The sequence below is a fragment of the Schistocerca nitens genome, chromosome 1, assembly GCF_023898315.1.
Source record: "Schistocerca nitens isolate TAMUIC-IGC-003100 chromosome 1, iqSchNite1.1, whole genome shotgun sequence".
In the NCBI taxonomy this organism is placed as follows: Eukaryota; Metazoa; Arthropoda; class Insecta; order Orthoptera; family Acrididae; genus Schistocerca; species Schistocerca nitens.
In genome coordinates this window covers 1046927020-1046940169 of record NC_064614.1, presented here as the reverse complement: position 1 = coordinate 1046940169, position 13150 = coordinate 1046927020, and the positions used below count along the sequence as shown (strand labels likewise).

At 46.4% G+C, this 13150-nt stretch overlaps 1 protein-coding gene across 1 annotated transcript in view; it reads right to left on the bottom strand.

Moving 5' to 3' along the window:
- LOC126224414 (uncharacterized) overlaps window positions 1-13150 on the bottom strand; it is a 196070-nt gene that overhangs the window by 96812 nt on the left and 86108 nt on the right. The window contains exon 3 of the mRNA XM_049942205.1: window positions 11617-12093. Coding sequence (XP_049798162.1) covers window positions 11617-12093 — 477 coding nt within the window. The remainder of the gene's footprint in view (window positions 1-11616; window positions 12094-13150) is intronic.

The window sequence follows — 13150 nt, the reverse complement described above, 5'->3', positions numbered from 1 at the left end:
CACACAATTTTAATCTACCAGGAAGTTCTATATCAGCGCACACTCCGCCACAGATTTCATTGCGTAATCTCCTTAGCCGGCCGTTGTGGCCGAGCGGTGCTAGGCACTTCAATCCGGAACCGCGCGACTGCTACGGTCGCAGGTTCGAATCCTTCCTCGGGCATGGATGTGTGTGATGTCCTTAGGTTAGTTAGGTTTAAGTAGGGTACTGATGACCTCAGATGTTAAGTCCCATAGTGCTCAGAGCCATTTGAACCATTTTGTAATCTTCTTCAAAGGAAAAGGCACGCGACATCGAAAACAGAGCCTGCCACAGCTACATGACTCATCGCGTTGGAAGTATAGCGCCTGTTGTCGAAATTGCTGACTATGCGAACCAAACGTACTGTACCTATAACTATTAAAAAAGCAGTCTGGCAGCAATGTTCGTTCTCAGAGCCTCCGCACTTACGCATTCACCATGATCCTGTACTCACAACCAACACTCATCTGAAAAGACAACCCGGAGCCACTTCTGTGTCCAGCGTTGTCGTTGTTCGCGTAACTGTCAGCGCGCTCCTTTCTGCTGCCGTATCAAGGGAAGTCGCAGCAATGGCCGCTGTGCTGGCAGTCAGTGGTACTCCAGACGTCGTTGATTTCCCTAATCGCTCGAGGCAAATTCCCGGATGGTTCCTCCGGGAAGCCACGATCGACTTCCTTCTCCATCCTTGAAACATTCTGAGCTTTTGCTCCGTTTCTAATGACCTCCATGTCCACAGGACATGGTTGTTGCTTTCTTCGTTCCAGACGTTGTCGCATTGTCCTTCAGCAAACTTGTTTTGCAGCAGACACGCCACTTTTTTGACGCAAGGTTCGTGACACGGCTGACGCTCTTGCTCGGCAAGCGAGATAGCACAGTAATCAGCACACCGGACTCGCATTCGGGAGGATGGCGGTTCCGGCCATCCTGATATGGTGTTTGATTTCCCTAAATTGCTCTGCGCAAATGCCGGCATGGTTACTTTGAAACGTGACAGCCAACTTCTTTTCCCGTCTTTGAATCAATCCGAGCTTCTTCCCCGTCTCTAATGATCTTGATGTCGAGAGGACGTAAAATCCTAATCTTCCTTCTTTCTGGAGGGCTGAACGTCCTCTTGGGTGCTAGTCGCGATGGACCGCTGCGACCGTGCTTGGCGTCGAGTATAATCTTCCTGAATCGATCGATTCTATAATCGCATTACGGTCGTTAGATCCGGAGCAATGCGAGCAGCAATTTCTTAGGACAATAAACCATAATTTCCATAGTTCACTGTCGAAGTGAGACACTCGCTGGTACACTTTGCTCCTACACGAAGCGTACGACGATTTCTCACAAACAAACGACATTCTTATCCGGCTTCTGACTGACAAGTCATCTGCGTAATCTTTCCTTATATGCAGAATGTAGATGGCGATACTCCTACGTACTTCGAGTGGTTGCCCAGAAATCATTTGCACATCTAGCACGTAATACGCTTCGTCCCAATTTAACTGTTGTAGCATCCCGTCTCAACGGGTGTTGTTATTGTAATGGCTGGCAGTGTACTTCAGTTTTATAATATCTGGTTAGCTCATTTCTGATTAAGTAATAGAGAATCTTAAGTTCTGAATTAAGTTGAATACTAGGCTTAAGTAAATTTTTCACGTCAATAGGCGGGTTGGGTTGTTTGGGGGAGGACACCAGACAGCGAGGTCATCAGTCTCATCGGATTAGGGAAGGATGGGGAAGGAAGTCGGCCGTGCCCTTTCAAAGGAACCATTCCGGCATTTGCCTGGAGTGATTTAGGGAAATCACTGAAAACATAAATGAGGATGGCCGGACGCGGGATTGAACCGTCGTCCTCCCGAATGAGAGTCCAGTATGCTAACCACTGCGCCACCTCGCTCGGTCGTCAACAGACTTCCTGATCTCTAATAAATGTTAGGTGCGTGAAAGGCTGATTGTGCTTTGCTGGAAAGGTGGAAGATTTGTTGTATTACCCCTTGCCTATTAATGCCGCCCTCAGCTCACTCTTCTGGTTTTGCCAGGCACCGCCAGAATATCGTAATACTCGTCACGTCTTTTAGTGCTTCAGAAGGAGTTGAATCAAAAAGTGGATAAATGTCGTAGAAATTTGTGATATGTGTTAACAATGGCTAATTAGACGCGATTAAATGGACCTTTCTTAAATTTTAAGCTATTTCAATCTTAGTTGGCCCTCTAAATGTGTACCCGACTGGATACCGTCGCAGTAGGTTGTGAGCTGTCGGTTAGCGGCACAATGATTATTCAGCAAAGTACTCAACCTGACAGCTACGTCCGCTTATTATTTCATTGACTTTCTATATATGGGTTTAGATGGACAACGACTCTTACATCTGCACTCTCCATTAACATCTACGTGATTACTCTGCAGTTCACAATTAGGTGACTGGCACAGGATTCAACGAACTATCTTTGAGCGACTTCCCTAGCATTCCACTCTCGAAAAGCGCACGGGAAAAACGAACTCTTCAATCTTTCAGTGCGAGCTCTGATATCTCTCGGTTTATTATGACGGTTATTTCTTCCTACGTAGGTGGACATCAAAAAAATATTTTCGCACTCTGAGGAAAAGTTTAGTGATTGAACTTTCATGATAAGGTCCTGCCGCTGCGGAAAACGGTTTCGTTTGAATGAATGAAACGCCAATTCGTGTATCATGTCCGTGGTACTCTCTTCCCTATTTCGCAATAATACAAAACGAGCTGCCCTTCTTTGAACTTTCTCGATGTTGTCCATCAGTCCTATCTGATGACTGCATAGCAGTACTCAAGAAGAGAGCGGACAAGCGTAGTGTAAGCAATCGCTTTAGTAGTCCTATTAAATTTTCCCTGTGTTCTGCCAGTAAATCGCTGCCTTCGGTTTGCTTTCCCCACAAAGTTATCTACGTGGTCGTTCTAATTTAATTTATTCGTACTTGTAATCCCGGAGCATTTAGTTGAATTTACAGCCTTTAGATTAGTGTGACTTCTAGTCCAACAGAAAAATATAGCGGTTTCTTTTTAGTGCTCAATGAGGATGACTTCACACTTTCCATGATTTAAACTGAATTGTCACTTTTTTCACTGTACAAATATGTATAAACCATTTTGGAGTTCGCTTTGATCTGATGACATTAAATTACAGTAAATGACAGCATCATATGCAAGCAATCTGAGGGCTGCTCAGATTATTTCCTAAATAGTTTTTGTAGATCAAGTACAACAGAGGGCCTGTAACACTTCCTTTGAGAACGCCAGATATTACTTCTCTTTTACTCGATGACTTTCCGTCAGCTACTACAATATGTGACGTTTCTGACAGGAAATCACGAATCCAATCACACAACTGAGATGATACTCCGTAGGCATACAATGTACTTACAATTCGCTTGTGAGGAACGGTGTGAAAAGCCTTCCGGAAATATAAAATGTGGAATCAATTTGACGTTTCCCATTGATTGCGCTCATTGTTCCATGAGAATAAAGAGCTAGTTGTGTTTCACAAGAACCATATTTTCTGAATCCGTGTTGCCTATTTGTCAACAAATCGCTTTTTTCGAGGTGATTCATAATGTTAGAGTACAGTGTACGTTCCAACACTGTACTGCAAATCGACGTTAATGATGTGGGTCTCAAATTCATCGGATTACTCATATCTCCTTTCTTGGGTATTGGAGTGACTTGCGCAGCTACCCAGTCTATGAGTACAGATTCTTTCTAAGATGGCGTGATTGTGTGTGACTGCTAAGTGTGGAGCTATTGTCTGACTTACGTGAAAGGAGCCCGACTGGTATACAGTCTGGACCAGATGTTTTGCCTTTCTTAACTGTTTTAAGCTGATTTGCCGGAAGGTATGTACTTCTAAGTAACTAAAGTTGGCAGTTGTTCTTCATTCGAATTCTGGAATGTTTACTTTGCCTTCGTTTGTGAAGGAATTTCGTGCTTGCTAACTCTGCTTCAGTGGCGGTAGGGGTCATTGGGACTGCACCGTGGATCAAAGGAAACGTGTCGCTGGGTCGGATGAATCACGTTCCTTCTTGCAGGAGGTCGATAGCCACGTCTGGATAAGCCGTCATCCAGGCGAGCAGCTGCTCGATACACTAAGCGGGGGCCACGAATGTAGCCTGGTGAAGACATTACGAGGGTTGCCCAGAAAGCAATACACTGCATTTTTTTTCTTCAGCAGTTCTTTATTGAACATAATGAGCATTACAAGCGAAAGAGTGGTGTTTTATGTACACGCCTTATTTTTCCACGTAATCTTCATACAGTTCTATGGCCTTCCTACAGTGCAAAACAAGGGCCGATATGCCCTGTCGGTACCAATCCTCGTCCTGGTGGCGGAGCCAGTGCTTCACTGTGTGAATCACCTCCTCATCGTCCTCAAAATGTCTTCCACGAATGGCATCCTTTAATGGCCCATACAGTTGGATGTCCGAGGAGGCTAGGTCAGGTGTGTCAGATGTTACAGCCATGGATTGTCTCCCTGACCGCTGTAAATCGTGGAGCTCCGCCGAAGCGCCTTCTGATGACCTCACCCTCCGTGCCCAGCGACTTCTGTAGGCAGCAGATCTTCCACAGACTTTGCACAATCGTTTGTGAATATTCCCCACCGTTTCTTTCTCTGCAGTGAGAAATTTAATGATGGCACGTTGCCTGTACCGTAGGTCACCTACAAACGCCATTTCGAAAAGTGCCCTGCAGCTACGCTATCCTTTGGAAGCGTCGAAAACTTGGTGCGCTCTCTCAGGAGACGTCAGATAATACGTTCGTAACGTTTCGTATTCGTAGCAATGTTTTCGGCTGGGAAAAAAATGAGGTGCATTACATTATGGGCAACCCTTGTACATTACCCTGTGGCGGACATTCACTGGAGCTTCCACGGGACGTATGGTAGTAATTGAAAGCATAATGGCTGGTGTGCACTCCGTGAACACTACTGTGGATCACTAGCATTCTTTCATGTTTGATGTCTTTCGAACGGTAATGGCCTCTTCAGTGGAAGTCATACAGTGGTTGTGTGTTGCAAAGTTATCTATATCAGAACGAACTACTCTGAAATGGAGTTCGCGCTGTTTGGAGACTTTCTGCTAATTAATTTTGACTCAGTCTGGAAACAACACTAAGCTGTGATTAAGCTATTCCTTCATTCAGGCATGTTAGCCACGCAAAATTAGTATGAGAACTAGCTTGATTGCCGGCCGGGGTGGCCGAGCGGTTCTAGGCGCTACAGTCTGGAACCGCGCGACCACAATGGTCGCAGGTTCGAATCCTGCCTCGGGCATGGGTGTGTGTGATGTCCTTAGATTAGTTAGGTTCAAGTAGTTCTAAGTTCTAGGGGACTGATGACCTAAGAAGTTAAGTCCCACAGTGCTCAGAGCCATTTGAATCATTTTGAACAATTTACTTCTACCAGTACCTCATCTTTTACACTCAAAGTTCTCCTGCACACCTTGCAGGAGTAGCATTCTTGGGAGAAAGGACATTACGGAGACTTCTACGAACTTTGGAAGATAGGAGAGAGATGCCAGCGAAAGTAAAGCTGTGAGTTCGCATTGTGAGACATGCTTGGATAGCTCAGTCGATAAGAGCATTGCCTGCCAATAGTAAGATTCTGGTTCGAGCCCCAGTTTGGCACAAAGTTTTTTCTGCGAGGAAGTTGTTAGTTTCCATCAATTCGACATAAAATGTACAGAATGCAGTGTAGAAACAACGAATGCCTGGCGTGAGATATCTTAATTGAGGATCCAAAGGACGTAGTCTATAACGGGTTTTAATTGCGATAAATTCTGCTAACTAAAGTTTTGTCCATGGAGTGTACCAAACTTTAGGTGAACTCTCACGTGCCAGCCACTGGTTATTCGCTTATCTCATAATAGACATTGTTGGAGGCCATTTACGATTTTGTTACGCTTGATATAGTCGTCAGAGAAGGTCATTAGTTGCAGCTATCTGTCACTAATAGGTCTGATAATGCAGCACTTAACAAGAGTCATTACTGCAACCGCAGCCCGTAACATATTAAAGAGCTTTTTGTTATGTTTGTCTCGCACACTGCGGTCTTCCTGTACTCGACGAGTAGCTAGACTCTGCCATGTTCATATATCAGTTGCTTTCCGGGTATTGTCCTATTTCCTCTGTGTGTACTTCATCATTTCAAATGTATTTAAACTAATACACTTTTGCTATAAGTACACTCTAAGAGCCGTCCGCTGTGGTCGAGCGGTTCTAGGGGCTTCAGTCCGGAACCATGCGGCTGCTGTGGTCGCAGGTTCGAATCCTGCCTCGGGCATGGATGTGTGTGATGTCCTTAGGTTAGTTCGGTTTACGCAGTTCTGCGTTCTAGGGGACTGATGACCTCAGATGTTAAGTCCCATAGTGCTTAGAGGCATATGAACCATACACTCTAAGACAAGAAAGAAACAAACGACGCACTACAAAAGAATTACCTGAATGATACAGAAATCGTTAGATAAGACGTACATGTACAGACAAAGAGTTATTCGGCTTGGCAATAATTGATCGAGTTGTTGGATGTCCTCCTGTGGGACATCGTGCCAAATTCTGTCCAAGTGGCGCCTTGGATAGTCAAAATCACTAACTGGTTGGAGAGTTCTACCCATAATGCCCTAAACATTCTCAACTAGGCAGAGAGCCGGCAACGTTGCTGGCCAAGGTAGGATTTGGCAAGCACGAAGGCAAGCAGTAGGAAGTCTATCCGTGTGGTTATTGACGTGTAAGCCCATGAGGATACCGTGAAGGTGAACAAAAGGGGGATAGCATATCGCCGACGTTCCGCTGTGCTGTAAGGGTGCTGCAGAAGACAACCAGAGGGGTTTTGCTATGAAAAGAAACGGCACCTTAGACAACGAGTCCTGGTTATCGGGCCATATGGAGGGCGACAATCAGGTTGGTATCCAACCACTCTCTGGGATGTCTCCGGGCCTGGAATTTCATTGACTGGAGTAGAATTACATTCAGTGATGAGTCTCTTTTCGAACTGAGCTCCGATGTGGAGCGAAACCGTGTCTGGATACGTTGTGGACAGCAGTGGCATACCAACCTGACTGACGCCCGCTCTACCGTCCGACAAACATAAGTGATGGTCTGGGGTGTGATTTCTGTTCACAGCAGGAGCACTTTGGTTGTAATTCGCGGCACCCTTAGAGCCCAGCGGTACGTTGATGATGATATTCTACGCCCTGTTGTCTTTCCCTTCATGGCAAGGAATCTTCGGATTACAATTCATCGAGATAAGGCCCGCCCGTGCATGGTGAGAGTTTCTACGGCTTGTTTAGGGGCTTATCAAACCATACTTGGGCCAGCAAGTTCGCCAGGTTTCCGCTCAGTTCAGAAAGTTTGGAACAGCTCGGGATTTTGACATTCTAAAGCGCCAGATGCACAGAATTTGGTACGATATGCCACAGAAAGACACATAACAACTCCATCAATCAGTACCAAGCCGAATAGCTGCTTGTGACATGTACCGATTTCCGTCCCTTTCGAATAATTCCTTCGAAGTGCTTATTTTTTTTTTTTTTTTTTTTTGCCTTACAACCGTTCACTAAATCTTCGGTACGGTCACTGTTACTGAATCTGTCCCTTTCGCTAAAACTACTACTACTTTCTCTTTAGTAAATTGTTACACCAGAGGATGTTGCTTCTTCAATAAGTATACATTCATACGCTCATTCATACTCACTACAAGAACATTGTGAAATTGTAACGATGTGGGGATCCAGGAATTCCAAACGACAGCGCTCACACTCAGCAGAAAAATTCCACAAATTTATTTCACTCATACATTTCACATAGGGCACATGCTGGTAACCCGAGTACATTTAATTATAAAGCTGACCACCCGGACGATCATTATCAAATTGTCTGAAGGCGCCAATAAGCAAGTCAGACATAACAAGCATCTAGGTACTTCAAAGGTCCCAGTACGATAAAACCAAAAAATTATTTAAATGCACCAACGAAAACAGAGCAAAATTATGTAAGAGTGCCGATGAGTGCCGCGGTGGCCGAGCGGTTCTAGGCGCTTCAGTCCGGAACCACGCGGCTGCTACGGTCGCAGGTTTGAATCCTGCCTCGGGCATGGATGTGTGTGATGTCCTTAAGTTAGTCAGGTTTACTTAGTTCTAAGTCTAGGGGACTGATGACCTCAGATGTTAAGACCCATAGTGCTTAGAGCCATTTGAACAATTTTTTTTGCCGATGAGTAAATCAGACCATCCACTAAGGCATTCCATGAACTTAAATCTACTGACAGAATCCCTATAACAAGAGTTACATTACAACCCATTCTTTACAGAAGGTCGGTAACTGACGGAAGACGTCATGGCCTCGTCCTAAAAAGCTTCGTTCCGGCGCTGGTACGAGCTTGTTTACATTCGGCATAGATCACAACAAGCCATCACACCGGATTTATACGGGTGCAATAAAACAATTGTGTTTTAGATCTATAAGACAGAAAAACCAAAATATTACCACACATACAACAACATCTTAAAACAGTTACGTATAACACAAGAGAAGGTACCAGTTTTGCACATTTGCCATCATTCGAGAGCATAAGTTAACTACACGGCCCCTTTTGGCCGAGTCGCTCACATTGAAACCGAATGTCAGCTCAGGTGGTTCAACACAACAGCAGTTCAGGGCAAGATGCTGCCCAAGAAGTAGAATTCAAATGCTTCAAATGGCTCTGAGCACTATGGGACTTAACATCTATGGTCATCAGTCCCCTAGAACTTAGAACTACTTAAACCTAACTAACCTAAGGACATCACACTACACCCAGTCATCATGAGGCAGAGAAAATCCCTGACCCCGCCGGGAATCGAACCCGGGAACCCGGGCGCGGGAAGCGAGAACGCTACCGCACGACCACGAGTTGCGGACAAGTAGAATATTTACAGATAAATTTAAGTCATAGCAACACACACAACTTGCCGCTCGCATTCCCTTTGAAATTTGAAATAAAGGGAAAGCATAAATCTTACACCTTGTACAGCTGTGGGTGGTACCTATTTTCTGAACGAACAATGTAGCAGCAGGACAACCGAGCGCCTCTGGCATAACAAAGCCCCTTTAAGATGTAGTGCAGCAGACGGGAGCTCACCATTAACTTCCGTTGTAAAGTGATGATTACTGTCCCAACGGCCTTGCAGCAGGATTGTACAATCCACGAAGCAATCAACTACTTCACATGTGCTACCCAAAACACAGCCACCTCCAAATTAGTGTTAGTTCTTACTAGGTTAACTATATGCAGTTTTAGAGTCCGTTCTGCAGCAATCTGCTCTTTATTTGCAATGTTTTAGTTGTTATTTTGATTCAGTATGAGGAAGTATTTTATTAACGACGCACCTTCCTGACGTCACCCCCGGCTGCACTATTTTCCCTGCGTGCACTCTGTTCTTCTCCCATAGTAATTAAATCTCAATAGCTGTTACAAATGGCTGGCGTCGGCAGCCATTTATTAACAAATTTCGCTGGAAATTATTGCAGCCAATATCTTGCTCCTGAATGACGTAAGATGCAAAACAAAACCTTCAAATAATCGAAAGAATACTAGTGGAAGCGATTTTAAATGCAAATCCATAAAAATACAGTATGTAGTGTTGTTGTAAGAAAGGGTGCCCGCCAACCCGAATTTATTTGCTTGAAGATGCATATTTAGAAATCCACTACAGTCCAAATTTGTGCTATGCTCTTTCAGTCGGTAATTGCTTTACTATTAACCTGAAATAATAAAATACACGCATTGTTTCCGCCCTTTTAAGTACATAGTTCATATAGAGCCCGCAGTAGCTACACATGATGTTCTTTTTATTAACAATAATATTATTTCTTGGCTATAATCGCCTGAACGTGCTACAGTGTTCATCAGCTACGAAACTTCTCAAAGTTTAGCACGTATGCTGTCCGCCATTAACATTGGAAAATACTTTTGTCTCTTCTTTTCTTGGTCATGAATCTTCAGTACGAAAATACTTCCGTCTAAGCTTCAATTTCTCAACGCTGTACCGTGGCATCCTTTAGCGCATCCCCTATCCACGGGTACTTTGAAGTAAACTGTAGCTGAAACAGTACATCGCCAAGTTGCGCCGTTACCACGACAGATTTCAACACACCACAGTGCCTCTGGAGTCCGATTTAACCCATTTCTATACGCCTACAAATAGACACTTCGTTTAATACTCCTTTCACCGAGACAGTCCAAATTACTGCTCCCGCAGACTTTAGCGTACTTAGATTTCAGTGCATCACTATTCCAGCTTTGTTCAAAGTGTAGATTACGTTTAACCCTAACAGAACAGAAGGCATGAATCGATATACAATATATTATTACATTCTACAAATTTTCTGGTAAAAATAGTTTTACAAACAAGAATTTTAACATAACAGAATACAACCGTAAATAATTCATCTGTCTTTACAGAAACACGTCAATATATATGAACAGAATTTACACTCAAAACAAAGGCAATTAGTTAATCATAAACATTGTCCAATCCAAACAGATAATTACTCATTAATAAAATTTTCCCTCCACATTTTCGTATAAAGTTTTGAACAGCTTACGCCGGACATAGTCATCTGCACGCCAATGTTTCTGCCGAACACACCAAGTACGCCACTCTTGTCGTGCGCCGCCGTTCAAGGGCATGCGCCGTGGCTAACGTCTGCTTGCGTATCATCAGCGCGATTTCCCATCCAGCCAAGAGGGTAGGCACCATCCACTTTCCTGGAACTGGAACTGATGCCTTACGTTGATAAAAAGTCACTACTGCAGCCCGATCCACGAACGATGGCGGTTCGCGCATCTCGGAGCACAGACGGGGACTACATTTTTGCCGATTCCAAGCGACAGTTGCGGTACGGACAAGCGCGTGTTTTGCGCTTGAAGAAAGCGTATAAGCAACAGATTATGCCTCTCGCTTCATTACGCAGAATTTGTCGTTTACCACTACCATCAGCGATGACTCTAGCTTTTGTGGCGGCGTTCGTAGCGACAACACTTCGCTGTAGAAACGGCCTACAAAGTCACCGCCACACTTTTAATAGCGGGCCGACCGGTCCGCTGGAACAGTGAACAGAAAGATGAAAACCCAAACACTCGGATTAAATGAAAGTCGGTACTTATCTTTATTAACGACGATACAGAACACAGTGGTGAACATGGTCTACAGAAATCTGCTGCGATGAACACACAACTAACTAGTAGGTACACAATTCGGTGGCGAGTATACAACTGAGCGGCGAATACAGAACTGTCCTAGCGCTCGCGACTCCAGCGCTTAAGAAGCCAGAAGCCAGCGGTGGTGCGCGCAGACTTGCGGCGATTTCCTGTATCGCTGGCGCTGCTTATGCGGACGGCGTCCGGACTTTGATGCTGCCAACCTTTTTGGCAGCGGGCTCGGTTGGCATTACTGGCTAGGATATAACACTCCTCCCCCCCAAATCGCCGCACCGTCGTTGAATAATGACGTAGCGAGCGTCGACGGCGGGGGAGGGGTCTGGCCGCAGACGTAGCAGAAGAAACCGGGGCGGAGACTGTTGTCGGTGGCAGTCCCCGGTCCGCACCCCAGCATTGGCTGCGCGGGGCCTCGGGAAACACCGACTGAAAACCGAGGTCAGGGTGCACGCCTGTGACCACGGGCGCAGCTTCTGGTACTGGACGCGACGGGGCGTCGGGACCCACGAAGAGAGGCAGCGTCTCCTGACGCTGCGTCGACGGCTGCTGAGTGGGCGCCGGACAAGGCGCTGCGGTGTCAGACTCCTTGGGGGTGCCCAAGAAAAGCGGCTGCAGGACAGGCTGCACAGCCACCGCTTGGGAAGGCGGCCCGGCTGAGGGGTCGACGTCCATCAGCTCCGAAGGCGGTGGCGACTGAAGAGGGACCGCAGGCGCCGGAGCGACCACCTGGGGCGCTCCCGGATGAAGCTGCGCGAGAGGCATCAACGGGACGGGCTGTCGGCGTGGTAGCGGCGACGGCTGCTGCTGCTGAACTGGGGGCGGCAGCGAAGTCGGAAGGCGCGGCTGGAACCCGCCGCGGACCAAATCTGTGGACAAAGAACGAGCGGCAGAATCCGGGCGGCCAGCGCGGTGCAACTGGTTCTGATGCCTCCTGTGCACCCCAGTAGCACCTTGAACAGTATAAAAACCGCGACCCTGGACACTTATCACGGTACCACGTTCCCAACGACGGCGACCGTGATAAACTCTGAAAAAAACGGCGTCGTTGCGCTGAAAACGCGTGCGATGCTCAGAAGCGGCGGGTCGATCCGGGGGGTGCAACAACCGTAGTAGGGTGCGATGACGACGGCCGTGGAGAAGCTCCGCAGGCGAAGGGCCGTCGCGTGGCGTGGTCCGGTACGACGACAGGAACGTGATGAGGGCCTGCTGACGAGAGTGCGTAGCACGAAGGCGGTCCATATGATCCGTGAATGTGCGTACAAAACGTTCCGCTGCACCATTCGATTGAGGGTGGAACGGCCGAGTAAGAACATGGCGAATGCCATTGGCAGAACAAAAACTTTCAAATTCAGCAGAGGTAAATTGTGGACCATTGTCAGACACTAAAACTTCTGGAAGACCCTCAATACAAAAAATTGAAGTCAACGCCTGTATACTTTGTGCAGACGTTGTAGACTGCATGGGCACAACAAACGGAAAATTACTAAATGCATCTATCACGATGAGCCAACGAGAATGCCAATATGGACCAGCGAAATCAATATGTACTCGCTGCCAGGGACCGGCAGGGCGTGCCCACTCAAAATAGCGTTGAGGCGGAGCAGCTTGGTGTTCGGCACACGTCGAACAATCTGTAGACATCTGCGTAATCTGCTTATCAATGCCGATCCATGTACAATGACGGCGGGCTAGCTGCTTGGTGCGGACCACTCCCCAATGACCTTGATGCAACTAGTCGAGGACCTTGGATTGGAGCACTTGGGGAACCACTACACGAAACTGGTCATTCTCGGTGCGTAACAGCAAAACTCCGTGCGAAACAGACAACAGATGACGTTGCGGATAATAGCGACGAACCACAGGATCCAATATATCCTTTGCCTTGGACGGCCAACCACGTTGAACAAAACGTAATAGTAAACT